General features: G+C 52.3%; 2 protein-coding genes across 10 annotated transcripts in view; one reads left to right on the forward strand and one right to left on the reverse strand.

The window, feature by feature from the left end:
* Positions 1 to 5,433: 5,433 nt before the first annotated feature.
* WDTC1 (WD and tetratricopeptide repeats 1) overlaps positions 5,434 to 23,233 on the reverse strand; it is a 68,368-nt gene continuing 50,568 nt past the window's right edge. Inside the window, exons 8-17 of one of the 9 annotated variants that reach the window (XM_069574892.1) lie at positions 22,906 to 23,000; positions 22,413 to 22,528; positions 21,003 to 21,078; positions 20,281 to 20,389; positions 19,443 to 19,616; positions 16,200 to 16,435; positions 14,654 to 14,831; positions 13,808 to 13,942; positions 12,329 to 12,586; positions 5,434 to 6,368 (exon numbers count right to left, since the gene is read on the reverse strand). In XM_069574892.1, the coding sequence (XP_069430993.1) occupies positions 12,517 to 12,586; positions 13,808 to 13,942; positions 14,654 to 14,831; positions 16,200 to 16,435; positions 19,443 to 19,616; positions 20,281 to 20,389; positions 21,003 to 21,078; positions 22,413 to 22,528; positions 22,906 to 23,000 (1,189 nt within the window). In that variant the 3' untranslated portion in view covers positions 5,434 to 6,368; positions 12,329 to 12,516. Of the gene's footprint in view, positions 6,369 to 10,698; positions 11,020 to 11,334; positions 12,587 to 13,557; positions 14,001 to 14,653; positions 14,832 to 16,199; positions 16,436 to 19,442; positions 19,617 to 20,280; positions 20,390 to 21,002; positions 21,079 to 22,412; positions 22,529 to 22,905; positions 23,001 to 23,233 lie in introns of those variants that run through there. The other 8 variants (XM_069574887.1, XM_069574889.1, XM_069574883.1 and 5 more) reach the window with 8 other exon arrangements.
* Positions 6,307 to 8,859, forward strand: LOC138432998 (U1 small nuclear ribonucleoprotein C-like). Its single transcript, XM_069574905.1, has one exon. It carries the CDS (start codon positions 6,381 to 6,383, stop codon positions 6,855 to 6,857), a length of 477 nt encoding a protein of 158 aa, XP_069431006.1. The 5' UTR covers positions 6,307 to 6,380; the 3' UTR covers positions 6,858 to 8,859.

Below are 23,233 nucleotides of genomic sequence, written 5' to 3' on the forward strand. Positions count from 1 at the left end.
GGAAAATCTATACCTTAGACGTGCCTCTTCTATCACTGTCAACCTGTAATTCTAGCAAAGGGATGGTGGGTGCTCTTTAAACATTTATTGTGTATATGGATGAATAAACAACCAAAGTCAGCCTTTCTCAGAGTCTGCCACAAATCTGGTAGTACTAACACAAGCACCACATTTACTCTATGGCCTTCAGTGGCTTCCCATTGCACTTTAGATAAAACACAAATACCCCGTGGCTTACAAGGCCCTGCATCATGCCCTTTTGCTTACTTGTTCACTGTTCTACAGCTTTCTTCAGTTCCACTCATGGGCCATGCTGTTTCATACCCCACGGACTTGGCACGTACTGTTCTCTTTCACCTGAAATGCCCCTACTGCCTCCCAAACTGGCTAACTTCCATTCATCCTTCAAGTCACAGATTAAATGCCGCTTTCTCAGAGAGCTCTTCCCTGGCCTCCCCATCTAAATGAGAAAGCTCCTGGAATACCTTGTTCTTTTCCTTCACAGCATGTTTGTGGCTATGTCTTGTTGGACTCCCCTACTAGGCTGGAAACTCCTTGAAGGAAGACACTGTATTTATCTTTTTCGCTTTTGTAAAACCAATGCCTACTAGTGTCTAGTATAGAGCATTTCCTTAACCAGTATTTGCTAAACTGAATGAATGACAAATACTTATAAGCTTAGTATGACAGCTACAGTCAGTCTGAGGGCAGGAACCTAGCTTGTTAGCTGCTACCTGGCAGTGCCCCAAGAGTTTTAAGGGCCCCATGGATGTTGGTAGGCACAGTGCTCAGCAGGGTCTGACTAGAGAGCCCCAGCCCTTCCCCATGGCCTGCATCCTCCTACCCTTGGTCTAAGCAGCTGCAGAAGCAGGGGCATGAGAAGAGGCAGGTACCTGAAGGGGTCCATGTGCTGTGCTAAGTTGCTTCTGTCATGTCTGACTCTTTGCGACCCAATGGACCATAGCCTGCCAGGCTCCTCTGTCCATGCGATTCTCCAGGCAAGAATACTGGAGTGGGTTGCCATGCCTGGGGTCAGGAAAATCCCCTGGAGGAAGGCATGGCAACCCACTCTAGTATTCCTGCCTGGAGAATCGCATGGACAGAGGAGCCTGGCAGGCTATGGTCCATAGAGTCGCAAAGAGTCAGCATTCTTGCCTGGAGAATTCCAGGTACCTGGAGGGAGAAGCCAGCTCCTTCTCTGACTCCTCTGGGGCCTCTGCCCCAGGCTTGTTCCCCATCACAGCCTGTCCACAGGGCCGCCTCCCACTTGTACACGTCACCTTGGTCCTCTTACCCAATGTGAAGGCCTCCCTGGCCCGTGTCCTTGCCTCCTCTGCTGCTGCCACCCCTATCACGCACAGACAGATGGGATATCTCCACCAAGGCCTAACACGCCCTTCCAGGCTCAGAGGATCACAGCAGTGTCCTGGAAGAAGCTCCTCTAACAGACAGCTCAGGAAAGGGTTGATAGAGCTCATAGCTACCCCTCCCCCAACACACACCCCGACCTAAAATAGGAATGACCATCTGGACCCACTTATAGGACTGGCTGGGGGAGGGAAGGATGGCAGAGCTGGAAGCGTCAAGCTGGGAAAGATTCAAGGGTAAGATGCTGCTTGTTTGAAGGGTGAACTCAGGGCATGTCCTCTCTTGGTGTGGGTCAGGACACCCCCTCAATTGGCCCCAGGTAGAAGTCCCCAGAGCTCACATCCTTCCTTCCTTCCCCAGGCCATCTCACTCCTCATTCTGGCATTCAAGGCCCTCATGGTCTGGCCCCAACCCTTAACCTTCTTTTTCCACCCTCATCTCTCTGTCTCCCTTGGGACTTGCTTGGAGTTAACCTCACTGCGCTGTTTGCCCTTCGGAGAATGAGCCCTGCACTTCATACCTTGTGTTTTTGCTCGAACTGTTCCTTCAGCAGAGTGCCCTTCCCCTGCTCTCCTACACCACTGTCAAGGTTTCCAGCAAATCCTCCCTCTTTGCTCCCAGAGCACGGAGGCTGTTTCTGCCTATTGAATATTCATGTATACTTGTATTAGCATTAGCTGTTTACATGTCTGTCTACCCCAGGAGACTGTGAACTCCTTGAGAAGGGGACTGACTAGATCCACTGGACCTTGGAGTCAGAACGGCACTGGGCAGATAGAAGCGCTTAAGGACTGTCCCCGGAGCTGTCTGTTGACTATAGATTGGTCTCCTTCAGGGCTCTGGCAGAAGAATCACCTCAATCAATAAGCCAGGGAAGCAGAGCTGAGCCTGGGGCAATCTCAGCGCAGGTTGGCGGAGCTGCTGGGGGGGACGCTCTGTGTGTGTGTCCCCTCTCTTCTGCAGCCTTTCTGCTTCTGCTCCTTTGGATTCCCGCCATTAAGGCCTAAACTGTCTTTCTGGATAGCTCCAAACCTTTCCGTGGTGGGGAAGGGACCACCAGGGCAGATACAATGCAACAAACCATTTGAGAACACACCACCCTCTGACCATTAAGACATCAGAAATTACAAAATGACTTCCTTCTCCATTCCATTTTATAGACAGCTAAACTTCCCTAAGAATATAGAAAGCACAGCCAGGCCCAGAATCTAAGTGTTCTGCTGCCAGGTGGGTGATAAAGCATGATGCTTGAACATGTGAACTCAGGTGTCAGCCAGCAAGCCCAGTACTGACCCTTAGCTCTGTCAGAGGTTGTTAGGCCTTAGGAAAGTAACTGAACCTGTCAGGGCATCAATTTCCTCATCCCTAAAATGGGGGGAAAAAAGTTGCAAAGTTCCTGAAAAGTTTATTGGATAAGCTATAGCTGATCAGCTATTGGCCCAATATGAACATTCAGCGTTAGCTATTATAGCAATTAAAACCACTCATCACCACTTAACCACTCAAAAAGCACTTTGATGTGCATACTCTCCTGATTTGGTGCCTCCTTACAATGCAGTGAAGTAACCAGAGAGCAAGTATCATGGCATCCATTTTCCCAAAGAGAAAAATAAGCCCAGAAAGGTTCAGGAACTTTTCCAAGGTCTAAACATAAACTGGGCTTCCCAGGTGGTGCTAGTAGTAAAGAACTCGCCTGCCAATGCAGGTTAGATGTAACAGACAGGGGTTCGATCCCAGGGTGGGGAAGATCCCCTGGAGGAAGGCATGGCAACCCACTCCAGTATTCTTGCCTGGAGAATCCCATGGTCAGAGAAGCCTGGCAAGTTGCAGTCCACAGGGTCACACAGTTGGACACAACTGAAGCGACTTAGCATGCATGAACTAGATAGAGTTGGGGTTCTGAACCTCAACCCTGCTTTTTCTCTGCTGGTGACCCCTTTTAGGGCCATTAAAGAGAGATGAGGATGAGACCTGAGATTCTGTAAATCATCATAAAATGGTGCAAACTGCGGCCTCACTGGACCAGGACCTGTTTGCGTTAGTCATTCAGTTGTGTCCGACTCTTTGCAACCCCATTGACTGCAGTCCACCGGGCTCCTCTGTCCATGGAATTTTCCAGGCAAGAATACTGGAGCAGGTTGGTTGCCATTCCCTTCTCCAGGGTATCTTTCCTGCCCAGGGAGTGAACCCTGGTCTTCTGCATTGCAGGCAGATCCTTTCCTCTCTGAGCCACCAGGGAAACCCTAGGACCTGTTATATATACAGAAATGGGTCAGATGCAGGAAGCAGACCATGTCTCCATGAGTGCCTCATGCCTGCCATCATGTCCATCAGACACAGGGCCTGCCACTCAGTGGGGAACTCCATGGCGAAATCCAACATTCAGGGACTGTGCACGACCCCCTTATTTGCTACCCACGTCTTCCAGATAATGTGGGGAACGCAGGGGCTAACCCACTGGGTGCATTTTCATTAAGCCAGCACTGGGCAAAAAGGGGCTCAAAAAGTATCATGACATTAAATAAGTAAAATGATTCTTAAAGAAGTGGACCAGGAAGCAGAGATTAGTGACCCAGTCCTGGTTTTGCCTCTAATTAACTTGGGTTTTAGGCAGCCCATTCCGTCTTCCTGCCTCTCTTTGGAACTTGTCTATATTCGTAAATAGGACTCCATAGATGGTCTGGAAATAGGACTAGATTGGCGGTTTTCCACTGTGGCCCTACATTAGAATGAATCTGGGATGTTTTCAAATGGATGGCTGCTTGGACACCTCCCCACCTTCCCCAGAGACCAATTAAAACAGAATCTCTGGGGTGGTTAAGTATCCCAGGGGGTTCTAAGGTATAACCAGGGCTGGGAACCGCTGAGCTAGATGATCTCTTATCACCTTTTCAGTTCTGCAACTACATTTGAGCACAGAGACCCACCGCAGGACCCTGGGACCACATCTGCCCACCACAAACACAGGAGTTCCAATTCTGAAGCCTCTTTTGCTACACATTCTCTGTGCAGGCTTATCTGACCGAGCCCCAGGCTCCCCATCAGCAGGGTTGAGTAACACATGCAGATGCACGATAAAAATGGAGCACCATGGATCTTTTTACTGTCTCTAGTTTTGCCTTTTCCAGAATGTCATATAGTTGGAATCATATGGTATGGCTTTCAGATTGGCTTCTTTCAAAAGCAATGATGCACTTAAGTTTCCTTCCTGGCTTTGGGGCTTGATTGCTCATTTCCATATATTGCATGCTGTACCTATTTTATCTATTCGCGTTTTGAAGGACTTCTTGGTTGCTTCCGGTTTTTGGCAATTATTAATGAAGCTGCTGTAAACATTTACATATGCGTTTGTGCATGGACATAACAATTTCAACTAAGGAGAGCAATTGCTGGATCTTAGAAAAACACTATTTAAACTTTGTAAGAAACTGCCAAACTCTTACCATTTTGCATTCTCACCAGCAGTGAATGAGTTCCTGTTGCTTCACATCTTTGTCAGCATTTGATGTTGTCATCCTAATCGGTGTGGCGTGGTATCTCATTGTTGGTTTAATGTGTAATTCCCTAGTGACACAGTGACATAGAAGAACTGTACAAAAAAGATCTTCATGACAGATAATCACGATGGTGTGATCACTCACCTAGAGCCAGACATCCGGAAATGTGAAGTCAAGTGGGCCTTAGGAAGCAGCACTACGAACAAAGCTAGTGGAGGTGATGGAATTCCAGTTGAGCTATTTCAAATCCTGAAAGATGATGCTGTGAAAGTGCTGCACTCAATATGTCAGCAAAGTTGGAAAACTCAGCAGTGGCCAGGACTGGAAAAGGTCAGTTTTCATTCCAATCCCAAAGAAAGGCAATGCCAAATAATGCCCAAACTACTGCACAATTGCACTCATCTCACACACTAGTAAAGTAATGCTCAAAATTCTCCAAGCCAGGCTTCAACAATATGTGAACTGTGAACTTCCAGATGTTCAAGCTGGTTTTAGAAAAGGCAGAGGAACCAGAGATCAAATTGCCAACATCCACTGGATCATCGAAAAAGCAAGAAAGTTCCAGAAAAACATCTATTTCTGCTTTATTGACTATGCCAAAGCCTTTGACTGTGTGGATCACAATAAACTGTGGAAAATTCTGAAAGGGAAGGGCATACCAGACCACCTGACCTGCCTCTTGAGAAGTCTGTATGCAGGTCAGGAAGCAACAGTTAGAACTGGACATGGAATAGACTGGTCCCAAATAGGAAAAGGAGTATGTCAAGGCTGTATATTGTCACCCTGCTTATTTAACTTATATGCAGGGCATATCATGAGAAACGGTGGGCTGGAAGAAGCACAAGCTGGAATCAAGATTGTTGGAAGAAATATCAATAACCTCAGATATGCAGATGATACCACCTTTATGGCAGAAAGTCAAGAAAAACTAAAGAGCCTCCTGATGAAAGTGAAAGAGGAGAGTAAAAAAGTTGGTTTAAAGCTCAAAATTCAGAAAACGAAGATCATGGCATCTGGTCCTGTAACTTTATGGCAAATAGATGGGGAAACAATGGAAAGAGTGACTGACTTTATTTTTTGGGGCTCCAAAATTACTGCAGATGGTGACTGCAACCATGAAATTAAAAGATGCTTACTCCTTGGAAGAAAAGTTATGACCAACCTAGACAGCATATTAAAAAGCAGAGACAATACTTTGTCAACAAAGGTCCGTCTAGTCAGGGCTATAGTTTTTCCAGTAGTCATGTATGGATGCGAGACTTGGACTATAAAGAACGCTGAGCACTGAAGAATTGATGCTTTTGAACTGTGGTGTTGGAGAAGACTCTTGAGAGTCCCTTGGACTGCAAGGAGATCCAACCAGTCCATCCTGAAGGAGATCGGTCCTGGCTGTTCACTGGAAGGATTGATGTTGAAGCTGAAACTCCAACACTTTGGCCACCTGATGCGAAGAGCTGACTCATCTGAAAAGACCCTGATGGGCGGAACGGAGTTGCCGACGGCCTGTGGAGCAACATGCCTCAATTTTATTGTGACTACTGTGACACACACCTCACCCATGATTCTCCATCTGTGAGAAAGACACACTGGAGTGGTAGGAAGCACAAAGAGAATGTGAAAGACTACTATCAGAAATGGATGGAAGGGCAGGCTCAGAGCCTGATTGACAAAACAACTGCTGTATTTCAACAAGGAAAGATACCTCCTACACCCTTCTCTCCTCCTCCTCCTGCAGGGGCAATGATCCCACCTCCCCCCAGTCTCCCAGGTCCTCCTCGCCCTGGGATGATGCCTGCACCTCACATGGGGGGCCCTCCCACGATGCCGATGGTGGGTACCCCTCCTCTTGGGATGATGCCAGTTGGATCTGCTCCTGGAATGAGGCTGCCTACGGGAGGCCACATGCCAATGCCTGGGCCCCCAATAATGAGACCTCCTGTCCATCCCATGATGGTGCCCACCCGGCCAGGAATGACCCAACCAGACAGATAAGGAGATTGGGGTGCTTCTTTATATCAGTTTTATATTACTTGTACTTCACCAGATCATGGTGCTGTGACTAGGGGTGTTTTCTAACAGCATGACAAGGAAAATTTGTTCCCCCTTCCTAACAGAGAGAGAGAGAGTAGTTTTGGAGGGAAGTAGTGGGACAGAAAAAAAACAATTTTCATTTGTATTGTGAAATGTGAAAATAAAATTGTCAACTCTTTTAGTTAAAAAAAAAAGAAAAGACCCTGATGCTGGGAAAGACTGAGGGCAGGAGAAGGGGATGACAGAGGATAAGATGGTTGGATGGCATCACTGATTCAATGGACATGAGTTTGGGTCGACTCTGGGAGTTGGCGATGGACAGGGAGGCCTGGCGTGCTGTGGTTCATGGGGTCGCAAAGAGTTGGACACGACTGAGCAACTAGATTGAACTGAACTGAAGTGACATAATGTTGGGCAGCTTTTGTGTGCTTACTAGTCACCTGTACATCCTCTTTCGTGAGGTGTCTGTTCAGATATTTTGCCCATTTTTAAATTGGGGTGCTTATTTCAAATTGTTGAGTTGTAAAAATTCATTTCTCGTTAATTGTTGGCTTGTCTCTTTCATTCTCTTAACAGCGATTTCATAGAGCAGGAGTTTTGATGAAGTCCAGTTTATCAATTTTTTCTTTCATGGGTTGTGCTTTCAATGTTAATACGTGTTGCCAAACTTAGATCTTCTCCTATGTGGTTTTCTGAGTTTTATTGATATATTTTACGTTTAGTTCTATGATCAATTTTGAGTTAATTTTTGTGAACAGTGTACTCAGTGTTTAGATCCTTTTTTGGAGGGGTTGGGTGGGGCATGTAGATGTCTGGGCTTCCCAGGTGGTTCTAGTGGTAAAGAACCACCCACCAAAATGCAGGCTACACAAGAGACATGAGTTTGATCCCTAGGTGGGGAAGACCCCCTGAGGAGGGCATGGCAACTCACTCCAGTGTTCTTGCCTAGAGAATCCCATGGACAGAGGAGCCTGGAGGGCTACAATCCATGGGGTTGCAGAGTCAGTCACGACTGAAGCGACTTAGCACACACCCACACATGGAGATATCCAGTTGTTCCAGCACCATTTGTTGCAAAGGTTGCTTTCCTTTCTCCACTGAGTTGATTCTGCTGTTTGGTCAGAGATCAGTTGACTGTATTTGGGTGGATCTACTTTGGGGATCCCTAGATCATTCCACTGATTTGTCTTTTCCTTCACCGATGCCACACTGTCTTGGTTGTTGTAGCTTTATGATTAAGTCTTGAGGTTGGATAGTGTCAGTCCTCTAACTTTGTTCTTTCTCTTTGTTACCTGTGTTGGCTATTCTGGGTCTTTTGTCTCTCCATACAAACGTTAGAATAAGCCTGTGGATAGTCATGAAATAATCTGCTAGGATTTTGGTCGAGATTTCACTGCCCAAGTTGGGAAGAAATGACATCTTTATTAATAATAGAGGCTTTCTATCTATGAGCATGGAATATCTCTTCACATATTCTGATTTTCCTTGTTTTCACTCATCATAATTTAATAGTTTTCCTCAAAAATATCTTGTGTATATTTTGCTGGTACATAGTTAGTAGGTACTAAGTATATAAGTACTTAGTACTTATAGTACTTACTTTTTTCTCTTTTTTTTTTGTGCTGGTAAGCACTGAATAGGTGGAGTGCAGGGGATTTTTATGGCAGTGCAACTATTTTTCACAGTGTGGATACAGGACATTATGCATATGTCAAAATCCATAAAACTGTACAATACAAAGAGTGAACCTCAATATAAGCTACGGACCTTAGTTGTTAATGATGTATCAACATTGGTTCATTAATCGTAACAAATGTACATTGATGCAAGATGTTAATAAGAGGGGAAATGGAGCCAGGGAGAGAGGGGGTATATGGGACTTTGTATTATCTTTTTAATTTTCTGTAAGCTTTAAACTGCTCTAAAAAAACTCTATTTAAAAAAAAAATGTACCAATTCCAAATGAAGCGGAGCTGCTGGTGAAGTCTTCCAATGGCTAATCCCTGCTCGCAGGACCAAGCCTACAATCCCTCATCAAGCACAGGGAGTCCTCCACAGTCTGGCTGCCCCTGAAGTCCATGGGTGACTCCATCCTCTACCATGCAGCTGAACTGAATCACTCAGGCTCCATGAGGGCACTTGGGACTCTGCCCTAGTCCCTCGATCTGGTATATCGCCCCTTCCTTGCATAGTCTGGAAACGTGCTAAAGCAGCGTCAGTTTGGGAATACAGAGGAATGGTAAGCACCTGCTTCATGACATCACCTATTGTGCTTCTGACAGAATCTCCTCCCTGTCTCCTGTACTAAACTGAGTATACCCTGCTGGCCTCAGCCTGGTTCTTTCCAAATGTACAAACAGAATAACCACAAAATCTCACTAGTGAAACTATTGTTCCTACAGTACCGACCCACAGTTCCCAAACTGTGCATCAGGGTACCTTAGGGTGCCACAGTCAAGTCACAGGAGCACAGAAGGATATTTTAAATTTAGAGTTACTTAGCATCTGTTGGCTACCGAGAGAATTGCAAGCTCACGGTGGTTCAGTTTTATCCTTAGACTCCACTACATTTCTTTGATTATGTCATCTTTGAGATGAGTTTTTAGAGGTTGCTGAGATACAAAGTAAATGAAAGTCACTGTGGAACATGAAATGAGGGTGGTAGTGTCCAATCTGATTAGAAAGTCTGACAAGTTTTGCAGCATCCAACAAGCACACAGATTCCAGTAGTTACTGTAGTTATTAAGAATGAAATAGAGATAGTTTCTTCTGATATGTATTTTTTTTCCAATTTTTTTCTTTTTTGTATTCTTTAATGACTAACTTGGTAGGACAAAATTTTTTTTAAAGATTATTATTTGTTTTTGGCTGTCCTGGGTCATCACTGCTGCATGGGCCTTTTCCAGTTGCAGTGACTGGGCTGCTGTTTCGCTGCAGTGCACGGGTCCCTCATTTCGGTGGCTTCTCTTGTGGGGCATAGGCTTTAGGCACACAGGCTTCAGCAGTTGTGGCTGGTTAGGCTCAGTAGTTGTACACGGGCTTAGCTGCTCTGTGGCATGTGGGATCTTCCCAGACCAGGGATTGAACCCATGTCCCCTGCATTGGCAGGCGGATTCTTAACCACTGGACCACCACGGAAGCCCAGGACATAAATTCTTAAGTGATCTTGGCTTAATTAACATGTTGAAATGTTAGGTATTTCTTTTGGCTTAGGGGGGGGGTCCAGGTAAAAACTACTGAGGCACTGATGGTTCAGTGAGCTGAGACAGTCTGGGAACCTCTGGTCTAAGAAACCCTCTAATCTAGGGCCCATCAAGAAACAACAGATTTTGAAATCAATTTAGTGGGTTATAGACAGCACTTTTTTCCCCTCCTTCATAAAATAGAATGGTAACTAGAACACACTGCATGTAGCAAGGCTTAATGTTATTGTGTAAAACTTATGTTCATTATATACATACAAATTAGCATGGGTATCTTGGGTCACAATGTCTAAGATGTATATTTGTTTGGGTTGTGATTTTAAAAGTCTGAAAACCCACGAAGACTTCACCCTCCTTACTTTACAGATAAGAAGACAGTCCAGATAATGAAAGCTGATTATTGCAAATCACGGCCACCAGGGCCAGGCTCTGCACTTAGTCCTGCCGGGCTGGTGGCCACGTCCACAGGGACGTTCCAAGGCAGGCCTCATTCCACCCGGCAGAGGTGTGGTTACTCAAGAGTCACGGAGCTACGGAGATGAAATCCTCTCCCTTTCCCCCAGACCCATGGGCAACCCACAAATGCCACCAGCCACACCTAGAACAAAATGGTTTTAATCAGTTGCGTCACCCTCACTCTCCTGGGAGCGGAGCAACAAAAAGGCTCGGCTCCTGCCCCCAGAGGACAGTAAGGCTTCTGTGTCTCTCCACACGGCAGGGCCCAGGCTGGGCAGGCAGGAGGCAGGGAGGGAGGAAATGGCGGGTGGCTGGAACACAGGAAAGCAAAGGGGCCCCTGCTAGTCCTTGGGCCCCAGGCCCAGCCTCAGCGCTCCGGCTCTCCCCTCCCGGCTGGAGAAAGGTCGTGGAGAAGAGACAGGGGAGCGAGTCCCAGCAGCAGGAGAAGCAGCAGCAGCTGTTTCCTTCACCAATAAATATACTTCATTACCAAGCTAGGAGAGAGGGGTAGGGGGGTGATGGGGGGGGGGGAGAGGAAGGGGGAGAGGCTGCCACCTGTGTCGCTGGGATTAAAGCAATGACGAGATGGTGCCAGACCCCCCACCACTATCCTCACCACCCCACCCCCACCCCCATCTTCTTAAAACTGAGAAAAAGCTTTTAACATGGCCCTGCTGTCTCCAGGGCTTCTCTGAAGCCTGACTGAGAGGAGGCACCTGGCAGAGACAGGGCGGAGGGAAGGAGCAGGGTGGAGGGAGGCTGCAGCTGGAGCCTGGAGCCCAGGGAGCGCCGAGGGGAGCTGAGAGCCAAGGAGGCCAAGAGCGAGGCCTGGGGGGAGTGGTGGGGTGCTGGGGGGACCGCTGCATCCAGTGTAGAGCTCTGGGCTGCTGAGGAGGGGGCCGAGTTAGGGACTTTCCATCCCAGGGCTCAGAAGACCCACCCCTCCCCCCAGAGCAGCAGGGGACAGAGAAAAGCCATCACTTCTTTGGTCTTTGTGGCGGCTCAGCGTGTGGGGGTGGGAGGGAGTGCCATCTCAGCGAGAGGAGGCCTGGCTGGGAGCTCTGGCAGAAAGGTCACAGTGAGGCCGAAGAGCGCCCAAGGGAGGAGAGGGCCCCCCCAGAGTGCAGAAGGGCTGGCACGGGTAGGCGGGGAATGGTGTGGTGCCCCTGCCCACTGCCAGGGCCCGTGGGAGAGGCTGAGCCCCCAGAGGGCCGGTGAGGGCGGGCGGGCGCAGCAAGGACCCAGCACCCATGCATGGGGGGTCCAGCGGGGGCTTCGAGGGGGGATAGGGAAAGGATGCCAGGCTGCCAGGAGGCAGTGGCCTGACTGTGCCCACTCCAGGGCTCCCTCCTCACTTGTTTCCACCCTGACACAGGGGCTCTGCAGGGATGGGGGGGCACCCTGTCCTTTTCTAGAACATTCCCTGAAGACCAGGAGGGAGCCAGCCTCGCCGTCAGCCTGTCCAATTCCACCCCACTCCTGCTGCCAGCCAAAGGGTGGGGCAGTCCCCGGAGACAGCAGCAGCCTGGCCTCCCGACCTGAGGCAGGGATGTGGGGTGGGGGGGAGGTGGGGTCAGGGGAGATGGAGGGGCTTCCCCTCCTGCTCATCTGCTCAGGGCTGGGGCCAGTCAAGGGGCAACTGCCCAAAAGTCCAAAAGCCAGCAAGTTGTAGCAATCCCCACCCGCAATGCCAAACTAACAAATGTAACAGGGAAAAATGAAAAAAAAAAAATGGGGGGACGGGGAAGACAAACCAAAACAGAACCCCCTGACCTCCTGCCCGGGGCGGAGGATGCAGCCGATGGCGGGGGCTGGGCCCGGGGCTGGGAGGGCCTAGCTGGGCCGGCACTGCACCTGGCCCTCCGAGCTGTCCTCGTCGTCAGAGGCCCCGGCGCCCCCACTGCTCAGGCCCGTGATCCGGTAGCCCATGTTGAGCAGCATCACCTCCAACGGGTCCGCGTTCATGCGCCGCTGGTTGGCCTGGGAGGCGCCCTCCATGTCTTCCACAACTCGGCCAGTGAGGTCTTCACTCTGCAGGAGGGGGGCCGGGGGAGGCATGCTTACTGCGGGGATCACAGACTGAGCTGTGCGTGTGGAGGGGCATGTACATACCAGGGGGTGTGTGTGGGTGTACCCATGGGTGCCCAGGTGCAAGGGAAACACGTCTGGGATGTATGTGGACGAATGGACAGACAGCCACCAGGATGCACGTGAGGGGGATGATGCACTACACTGGGGATGGGGGCACATGGTCACACACAGTGGGATCTATCCCAGACGGTACACACAGCAGAGCGTCTTCTGGTGGGCCCCACACTGCAAAGTGCTGAGGACACAGCATGTGGAGGGGGGTGGTGCATGGACACGGGTGAGGGCAGCCTCGCCCCAGGATGTGCGGGGCACAGATGCCATACCCTGGTGGGGTGCAGACACAGCTCCCCCACCCCGTTCTTTTGCTGCCACTCATCCCTCAAGGAAAGGTCTTAAAATGTATAGGAAATTGCCTCTGGAGTTAGATCCACCTCTTGACTTCTGTTTTACCAGCTGGGAAGTGGGAGGAGGTGGGCAGAGAGCAGGGGAGGCCTCAGGCCAGCCCACCTGACTGCCCACACCATCCCTGTGTCCCTGTGGACCAGACGCATCACAGGCATCACTTCTTTAATCCTCAAAGCAACCTTCTGAGGTGGTGCTGTCATGCCCATTCCAATATACAGATGATAAAAACCTGGGTTGTGTCCCTCAGGTCTAAGTAAAGGGACCAGGATTCAAACTAAGGGCCATCAGACTACAAAGCCTACGTGCTGCCCGGGTGCCTGAGGCACTGGCCTCTGCAGGGCTTCTGGGGGACATGACGCAGAGGGACACGAGGGGCAGGGCACCAAGGGAGGTGCTGACCTGGGAGCTGGTGTTGGGGTGGGGCGGGTGCCCTGGCGGGTGCCCTCCCTGCCCTCCCGCACCCGGCCCCAGTTACTGGGCCACTGCCTCCCGGGTGTGAGGCTCACCTTCACACCTGGCTCACGGATATGCCCCTGGACTTGCCCGCTTCATCTGGAGCTTTCAGAACTCGCTGGCTCCTGCCCTGACGCAGCTTGGACCCCTGGGGAGAGAGCTCCTCCCCTGGCAGCCCCTTGCCTCCGTGAGGCTGTGACTCCTTTCCCATCCCGCCCCACACAAGCTCAGCTGGAGGCCTTGCAGAGCATCCCGCCTTCTTTCCTCCCGGCCTGGCTTCTGCCACCCTGCCCGCCCCCTCACCTCCGGCCGGGGGTTCCAGAGCCGCACAACAGGGTCGATGCCACTGGTGGCCAGGAAGCAGTAGCTGGGGTGTGGCTGCAGGCAGTTGACGATGGATTCGTCGCCCTGCAGCACGCGGACCAGGTTGGTGGTCTCCTTTTCCCAGACGAAGAAGGAGCCATCGTCAGAGCCGCTGACGATATACTGAGCGTTGCTGGCGGAGGGGGGGCGGGGGGGGGGGCAAAGAGCAGGGAGGTCAGGTCGGGGGATGGCCCACAGGCTGCATGGCTGAGGGAAAGGGGGTGGCAGGGAAGCCTGGAGCCACTCAGCCCCCCGAACTCTGGGGTCTTCACCCGACTCGGAACTCCCACACACACGAGCATCCTCTCCACACTGGAGAGTCGTGTCACTGTCCAACTGTTCTCCTAACCTTGGGGTCACAGACAGCCGAGGTCCCTCTGACTTACTCTCCCTCAAAGTGCATCGTAAGCCCCCTGGGTGCCAGGATTGGATCCTGCCTCTCGGGGGTCTCTGGGAATGCTCCTGCCTCAGCTTTTCCTCAGTAGTCCTAGCCTCTCTGGATCCAGACCCCCAGACCCTACAGCACACCTGCCCCCAACACACTGCTGATATTTAGAAGGGATCTTGCTGGAGATGCTTGATTCATATTCATGGATCTCACCTACCCAAAAGAGTATGTCATCTACAGAGGAGGGCTGGAGGGGGATGGTGGCTCACAGAGGTGAAGCCATCTGCCCAAGGGCACAGAGCTGGGATTTGAGACTTCTGAAAGCCTAGGTCCCCACGCCACCCTCAACCTCCTGCCGCCAACTGGGCTGGGCCCTCCTCCTCCTCAGGGCCTCAGACCTGCCAAAGAAATTGGCCTCCTTGATATCCGTGGTGGTGTTGCAGTGGCCACAGTAGCGGAACTGGTAGTCGTAGCTTCGCTCCCGCAGCACCATCTCGTCCTCGGAGATGGAGTCCTTACGGCTCATGCTTCGGAGGCGGACGGGGCCGCCGCCACCGCCGGCTCCCTTCTTCTCCTCTGGGGCAGAGAACAGGGACCGTGAGAGTCCTGCCCGTCTCTCCCCGCCTCCCGTTTCCTCCCCACCCTTCACCCCGTTCTCCGTCCAAGTAGTAAGCCATGAAGGGCTGTCCCTCTCCCACTACCCTGGAAAACTGGGAACAACTGTGGAAAAGAGGCATCTGTGCATCCTGCCCTTGAGGGTGTTCAAGAGGAGATCGCTGATTCCAGGACGGCCTTGGCTTAGGTCCCTGAATAATGTCTGGAAGCCCCGAGGATGCCCGGCCCTAAGGTCTGTTGCTGTGGAGGTGAGCGGCGGGGAGGGGAGGGCAAAGCGCTGCCAAGAGAGCCTTGAGTGGGTGATTTTTCTAGCCCTCCCGCCCCGGAAGACAAGTCAGCCTGGGTCCCGGTGGCCGCATACGCGCCTCAGTAAAGTCACACCAGCTCTCTCAGTGCCTTGTCCCTGCCTGCCTCAAGGCCTTGGCACGCGCTGGTCCCTCTGCCAGACGCTTCACCTCTGGCGACACTCTGCCTAGTCACCTCTTCCCCAGCTTCAAGATCTCTGCCTGAACGTCTCCCTCAAAAACCCCGGGCTGCCTTCAACCCCTCCCCTGCACTCACACCCTATCAGGCCCCCGGGGCCTTCTTTGCTTCTCCTTCATCGCTAGGGTCCTTCCCAGGCTATAAATTCTTGAATCCAGAAATTCTATCTGACTTGTTCCTAGATGTATTCCCAGGACATAGCACAGTGCCTGGCACTATCCAGACAGATGGATCAATCCATGGTCCAATACGCTGCAGAGCAGAAGAGGAAGCTGCATGTCTGCCCCCAGTGAGCTCCCCTCTCACGTTTACAGACTGCACAGTTACCTGGCTCACTCTCCAGCACTACCCAGAGGAGCAGGGCAGGCCCTTCAACATGCTGTACAAATAAGCCAGCAGGTTCAGAGAGGCTGTGCTCTGCCCAGTCTCATGGTTCCACATGGCAGAGCTGAGACTGGAACCGAGGCTCCATCCCTGTGCCCAGGGCCTTACCACTGCCCTGTGGGCTGTCTCTCCTGCACCCATGCAATCTGGAGCAAGTGCACTCTAGCCAACTAGCTGGAGCTCGGATCCCAACGGAACGGCCAAGGCCCTGTCTATGACAGGAGAGGATGACCTAGCTCAGCCGACTCCTATCCTGAGCCCCGGGGGAACCACACCAGGTGCCTTAAACATGCTATTGCTAATCCTTAAGAGACCAAGTGACTGTCTCAGGGTCACGTGGTTCTCAATCAGTGTGAGCCCAGGCCTCTCCAGTCTCAGGACTTACGTCCTCTCCAGAATGTCACGCAGCATCTCCAACAGACAGAGTGACAGCAACCCCTCCTCAGTGCGCACTCTACTCACCACCGTCATTTTTGGAGAAGAGAGCGGCCGTGATGTCACGTCCCAATGCGTCACAGGCGCTGCTATGGGCCTGCTCCGGGAACTTCCCTTTGAAATCATCCAGGCACTCTAGGGCCTCAGCCACGTACTTGAGCTCAAAGAGGCATCGGGCCAGGCGGAAGTGCGCCTTCAGGTGGCATGGATTTAGGGAGATGGCCTTGAGGCAGTCCCTCAGGGCATCGTAGTGGTCACCATCCCTGGGAAGGCAAGGGAGTGTGCTTTGGAGGTGGGGCCCCGTGGCAGGTAGGGAGTCCCCATTCAGTCTTGTCGCTTCCTGTGGCCACCCCAGCCCACCTTTGAGCGATCTCAGGGCAAGGGTATTTGGGGATGAACAGAATCCTGGTTCAGCCCAGGGCTTGCTCTCTAGGAGGCAGAGTATGTTTAGGAGGAAAGCCAGGAACCCTGGCGTATTGGCAGGTAGAGGGTGGGCATAAGGCAAAAACCAGTGTCGGGTTGCCCTCTGCTGGACACAGAGTGCAACTGTGCACCCGCTCACCCCAGGCACCCGCAGCCCTGCAGCAGAAGGCCTGGCATCTTGCCCGCCTCAGGCTCCCAGGCCCTCCTTCTCCTTTCCTCCACCCACCTCCTCAGATCCCCCCGGCTGGCCTTCAAAGCCAGGTCTGAGGCAGGGGGCCCTCAAGGACAGTTCTGTGGTCCGGGGAAGCCAGAAGTGTCAGGCTGGGGATTCAGGCTGCTGACCAGCAGGCAGCAAGTCCTCAGCCAGGCCCCCTCTGCCCTGGCTGACTGATCCACAGCAGCTGTGGCCTCTGCCTCCCGGGGCTGGAGGACGGGGCCTGACGGTCTGGCAGAGTCACTCCTCTGGAAGTGGATGGCGGGAGTGGGGGCGGGCATAGGCCACAGGAGCTGCAAATCGTCCACACTAACTTCTCCAAACTCCCGAAGCATGGATGTGGGGAAGTGGGAATAGTTTTGCGGGGTGGGGAGGGTCAGAGAAGAAGCCCCTCCTCCTCCCACCCTGTGCAGGAGTATAGAATACACATCTGCCCAGGTCCACAGACAGCCCCACCTCTCAACTGGAGAGCCAGGTGTCCTCACAGGATCCACTTCTCCGTTTTTCCCCTCTGCTGGGGTGAGGCGGGCCTAGGACCCACTTGCGTTAAGAAGCACGCCGCCGACCGCCCCCCCCCCCATGGCCTCCCCACCAAGGCACAGCTCACAACCCCTGTGCGCGGGGGGCCAGGGCAGGTCTAACGCTGGAGCTGTGCTCCTGACCCTCCCTCCTACAGCACCCAGAGGGAGCACCGGTGCTCAGAGCAGGGACAAGAGGCTTGGCAGTGCGGAGGCGGGCGGGAGACAGAGTGTCCCGACGGCGCAGCTGCGTCAGAACGAGTGGCTGTGACGGAGGAGCAGGCGCGCTTCGGAAACCCAATTACCGCCTGCAAGGTGCCCCTCAGAACTCCCAGGGAGAGCCAGACCAGAAAGCAGCCAGAAGCCAGAGGGCGACAGCTCCCACCGCATCCAGGAGCAGATGGCTGCCCTGGGGAGACTGGCCTGGGACAGAACGTGACATTCTAAGGGTCACTGGCAGGCACGTGGGGATGGGGAGAGAGCAAGCTGGCCCCAGGGCGCACCCATCCGGACTTGCTGCCAGCTCAATCTCCCTGAAAAGACAGCCCTCAACACCTCCCTCTGCTGCTCGAAACTCTTCAGTAGCTGCCCATCATCCACTGAATCGAGGCCAAAACGCCACCGCTCTGCATTCCAAGTCCTTCCCAGGCTGGCCCCAGGCTACCTCACAGACTCATCTCCTGCCAGTCCCTTCCCGAACCCTCTGCTCCAGCCAAATGGATTTGTTGTTCTGCAAACAAGCTCTTCAGTCAGTCCCCCACCCCCACGCCTTTGTTCACACCGTTTCATCTCCCTGGGAATGTCCTTCCCCCACAGTCCCCTCCCCGCTTTCCTCTCCTGTCTAAGCCTGCCCACACTGAAAGCAGACACCACGTCTTCCCGGTGCTCCCTGATCCCCAGGTACAATGACCCGACTTTTCCTCTGCCCATGGCACTTCACCTGACCCTTCAAAGACTCACTGCTTCCTGCCTCTTCAGTGATGGACCATGCCCACCTCTTTATCCCCTGTCCAGAGGCTGTGCGCTCTGGAGCACAGTAACTCGGAGGGACAGAACTTTGTGTCTCTAGTTCTCAGTGCATAGTAGGGATTCAGAGAAGATGTTAAGGGTACTGTGGACTGGGAAATCCATCAGTCCTTCTCAGCAAAATGCAGGAGAGTGTGCTCAGCCTACAGCCTGCATGAAGACCACTGCATTCTACCCACCTGCTGGAAAAGAGGGGCAAAACACCCCAGGAGGGCCCCCAACTGTCATCTCCTGGGGCTGGCTGCCATCTGAGCCCATGGCCAACTCCTGATGTCTGAGCTAAGGCCTGTGGGGGCAGCATCTTCCCAAACCCCCATCCACCAGCCTGCTGACTTGGGTGGGTTTCTTAAGCTTCCCTCTCTGGCCTGCCGAGTTGCAGCCAGACGATGGCACACCAGCTGGCCTGTCTGTCTGGGCAGAGCCGACGGATGCCAGACGGAGCAGAAATGGCTGTGGGCCCAGCTTTATCCATCTCCCATCCTGGCCCTGGCTGGGGGATGGGGTCTGCCTGCCTGCTTGCCTGCTGGTGCTGTAGGCGGAAGGGCTGGGGGCCCTGGTGGTCTTCAAAGATAAAGGGTTCTTCAGGATATGGACCTGTTCCCTTACCACTGGCCATTACCACACAGCAAGACCCACAGCCAGCTTCAGATGTCTAGGATCCTGCTTGTGCTTGGTCCAAAGGGTCCAAGAGCATAGGACAGCAAACTCCAAGGTCAAGGCGCTGCACAATCACTTCAAACAGATAGCAACTGAATTCACCAGGGCCTCATTTCCATCTAGCAAGATTCTACTGCCCCTTTAAAAGTCCGATTCAAGGCCCAATTCTCCAAGGACTGGGATTAACCACTCTCCCAATTCCTACTTCCAGCAACCACAGCACTAACATGCTGAAGCTACTTGTGAACATGTTCCATTTAACTGTGAGCTCTCCTGGTGTTTGAAGCTTCCTGACTAACAGGTCAGGCACCTGCCCACCACCAACCAGGAATGGGTGAGAGGCCTGGGCCTAACATGCCCTGAGGGGCAGCAGGATGCCACTGCTACTGTCCCTGGATGCCTCAGCAACTTGGTTCCATCAGGCCCACTCACCACTTGCGCTTCATGTAGGCAGCAGCTCGGTTCCCGTAGAGCATGGCGTTGTGAGGGGCCCTCTGCACGGCCTTGCTGTAAAGCTGAATGGCCTGGGTCCACTGCTGGCAAGCAAAAGCCTCATTGGCTTGCTGTTTCACCCGCTCCAGGTATGGGGGCAGCTCTACCTGGGGACTACGGGGGAAGCAGAGTGTCAGGCCAACCAAGGAAGGTCAGAGCAGCCCCTCAGGATGTCTGTGGCCCTGCCTGGAGGCCTCCCAGGTTTTCTTGGTCCCTGAGATCTGCACTGTCATATGAAAGAGGATGCCACTCCCACCCTTGGCTTGGGTAACTGTGGCAGGTCAATAGCCACAATTCCAATGCTTTGTGCCAGTGAAAAAAAACAGACAGGCAGAAATGAAGTTGTCCTAGACAGGTTTAAAGGAATTCTTCATCAAACTAGACATGAAAGTAGCTGACACCTCCAGCCTCCATGCTGAGCTGAACTTTGTCACCGTCCAAGTCCCGCCCATGGATCTCTCTATAGAGAGGTTTCTCTCAAGGGCTAGAGGACCTGGGCACCTCTATATCAAAAGCTGAGCTCAGGGCCTGGCAGTGCAAGAGGCTTGAAGATGCTATGAATGCAGAAAACACAACGGGGGAGGCCTGGCTGTGCGGGACCCTTTAGGAGGGAGCCCAGAGCTAAGAGGAGCTAGCCCCTGGGTCCTGACCCCGGCTACTGGCACCAAGAGACCAGAGCTTCAGCTGGAGCACGACTGGAGTCCCATCAGGCAGAGGTGGCATAGGGACCACTGCCACATTCCAGAAGCCTCTGTGCCCCAAGTCAGGCTGGCCTTACCTGACATGCCCCCTAGTCTCTGGCAGCCGGAAGCCATTGCTGTGAAGGTGCAGGCCGTTGGACACGCCGTTGGACACACCGTTGGTGGACATCTTGCCATTCTGAACTTCTGGCGGTGGGTGGTTAGAAAGGAACAGCAACAACTTAGGAGGCAGTCCTCACTTCTCCTCAGCAGCCCTCCAGCTTCCATCCGGGGATCTGACGGCTCCACGGCAGGGCTGTCCCTCCCAGGGTAGATCTACTCCCAGAAAGCAAGTTCTGACAGGCAGACCGGCAAGCACATAAAGCAAGCCTGTGCGCCCTCTGCTGGCTGGAGAGGGACATAACTTCAACTTGGCATTATCTGGCTGTAGGGATGCCTAAAAGTTGGGGTATGAGGAGGTGCCTAAATCAACTGCAGGCCCCAGGAAGAATCACTTAGGAGACTGGTCTAGGACGGCAGGGGAGGGCACAACTACGTCAGGTCCTCAAGAGCCAAGCCATGGGAAGAACCTACTTTTTCTGAGGGAAGTGAAAAGGGCTGTGAGGCAAACCCATTTTTACAGAGCTCTCTGACCTGGGATTCCCTTCCGTCCTACTGTATGGTGTTATTTCAGAGAAACTGCTCCTTTCAGAGGATCACATCCACAGTGCAAGGTAAGGGGCAGGCTGCCCGACAGAGGCAGTGCACACTCACGTTCCCAGCAGAGATGCCCCAAAGGAGCCGGGCAGGGAGAACTTACCCCCTGAGGAGTGGCATTTTCTAGGCAAGAGGAAGGTGTACGGCCGCTGCTTGTAAGTCAGGTCAAACAAATAGACCTAGAGTGCAGGGGTCAAGAGAAGATGGACGTTGTGAGGCAAGAATGTGGCCGGGTCAGGAGTGAGGCCTGGGCGGCTCTCGGGAACACAGCTGAGTGTTCAGCAGGGAACCACCGAGTGACACAGGACGGGGTGCTTCCTGGAGCAAGCCTCAGGTGGGAAGATCCTTCTAGTGCCTGGCCCTGGGGGTGGACAGCTTCAAATACTGTCATTCCTTAGAATCACATGTGTATTAGGTCAACAAGGGCCTCAGGGGTCTCATGTTATAAATGGGAAAACTGAAACCCCAGAGAAGAGAAGCAATTTGCCCAAATAACATTGCTAGTTACTTCCCTCAGTAAATATTACCTATTATTACTTAACATGTATTGAATCCTTACTTTGCTCCTCTGTTAAGTGTTTTATATGACTTTTCTCATTTCATCTTAGAAATGAGTACCACAAAATGAGTACCATCTTTAGTACCACAAAAAGGTACTATTATCAGCCACCTTTCCAGAAGAAATGTCGGCTCAGAGTTTAATTAATTTATCCAGGGCCATAAAAGCAGCAAGTGGCACAGCCAGCACCTAAAACCAAGTCTATTTGGCTCCAAACCACTCTGCTAGACTGTCTCTCCCACTTATGCTTACACCACCTTTAAGCCAGGGGACAGCTCAGCAATCTGGATCCAGAGCCCTCTTCTGAACTCAGGGGCTCACCCAGTCTCCTGTATCACATCCCATTTCTCCTGTATCACACCTTGCCTTTAAATGTCATCAATGGTTTGTTTCACTTGCCATGTCTCTCCTGTCAGCCTAGCATGGATCATATTTTGCACCTGTCTCCCTCATGTTTATGCTAATGCTACTCCCAGAGTAAGCACTCAGTGAGTGTTTGCAGAGTAAATTAATTTATGCAAGGCTTATTAAACAACCTGACCGAGAACAACAGAAGGTTTAGCAACCGATCATTATCAAAGAAGACTTCCCAAAACTGGTCCTGAACAGAACCCCGGCTGCATGCTCTGAGCCACAGATTTCCTCCTAGGAAAGCAGCAGATGAGGAAACCAAGGTTCAGGAAAATGAAGAGAGGTGTTCAAAGTCTCAGCACACAGCTCATAAATAAAAGGCCAGTGACTAAAGACAGGTCTGTCAGTTCTAAAGCTTACACTCAAGAGCAGGGTACTTCTCTGGGAACTCCAGTGGTGCCACGGCATTTCGGGTTTTCACAGTAACGCCGTTTACAGTGAGGCTTCTTGTCTGCCTCATGGAAGCGGATGTGGCGGGCACAGCCCTGGCTGCCGGATATGGGGGCGGGGGTTGGGGGTGCCGCCTCGGGCGGCCAGCCGTACCTGCTCGCCCCCCATGTTGACCAGCAGCTCTGTGCCATTGGGGCTGAAGGTGACATATGTGGCAACCAGCACTCTCAGACGGTTGTTGTAGTCAGGCAGCTTCACTGGCAGGTGACCTGCAGGGAGCAGAGGTACCCGCGTGGGAGGCTTCTGGTCCCTCCGCAAAGGGGCAGGGAGTTGTGAGAAGTCAGCCTTCCCAGTGACCAGTCATCTTCCCCAGAAAAGCAGCTCTAAGTGTTGAGCCCTTACTGTATGAAGTGGGCCAACTGTTAAACACTATCTCACTGAGTCATCGTAATCCCATTTTACAGAAAAGAAACTAAGATTCCTCCAGGGTGAGAAATTTGCCAAAGGTCACGTAAGAGCTGGTGGATGGTAACCAGGATTAAATGCAGGTCTGTCTGACTCTCGGTCACCACTGCCTCCCTGCACTGCTCTGGAGACAATCAGCACCCCACCAAGAGTTTAGGGCCAGAGTTGGGCTGAGCCCTACCTGCTACGTAATACTGGGCTGCGCCATCCGGGAGGGGCTTCTGCCGGTCACAGAAGGTGTGTACACCTGCTGAAGGGCTCTGCTTCATGCTTTTTCTGGTGGCAAGGCAAACAAAATAGGTTATAATGCCGATCAGGACTCCTGGCTGGACCACACTTCCTCGGGAAAAACCTGTTTGTGTCCCTGGAGAGATATGCGAAGAGGTACCTTTCTTCCTTACCTGAGCACCCCCAAAAGTCAACCAACTAGAGAGCTATGGACATACCCATTGCAGTGGCCCTGCCTACCAGTCTTTGGTTCGTGGCCACCCTATTACTCCCATTTTATA

This window comes from Ovis canadensis, chromosome 2, assembly GCF_042477335.2.
Source record: "Ovis canadensis isolate MfBH-ARS-UI-01 breed Bighorn chromosome 2, ARS-UI_OviCan_v2, whole genome shotgun sequence".
NCBI classification, from domain to species: domain Eukaryota; kingdom Metazoa; phylum Chordata; class Mammalia; order Artiodactyla; family Bovidae; genus Ovis; species Ovis canadensis.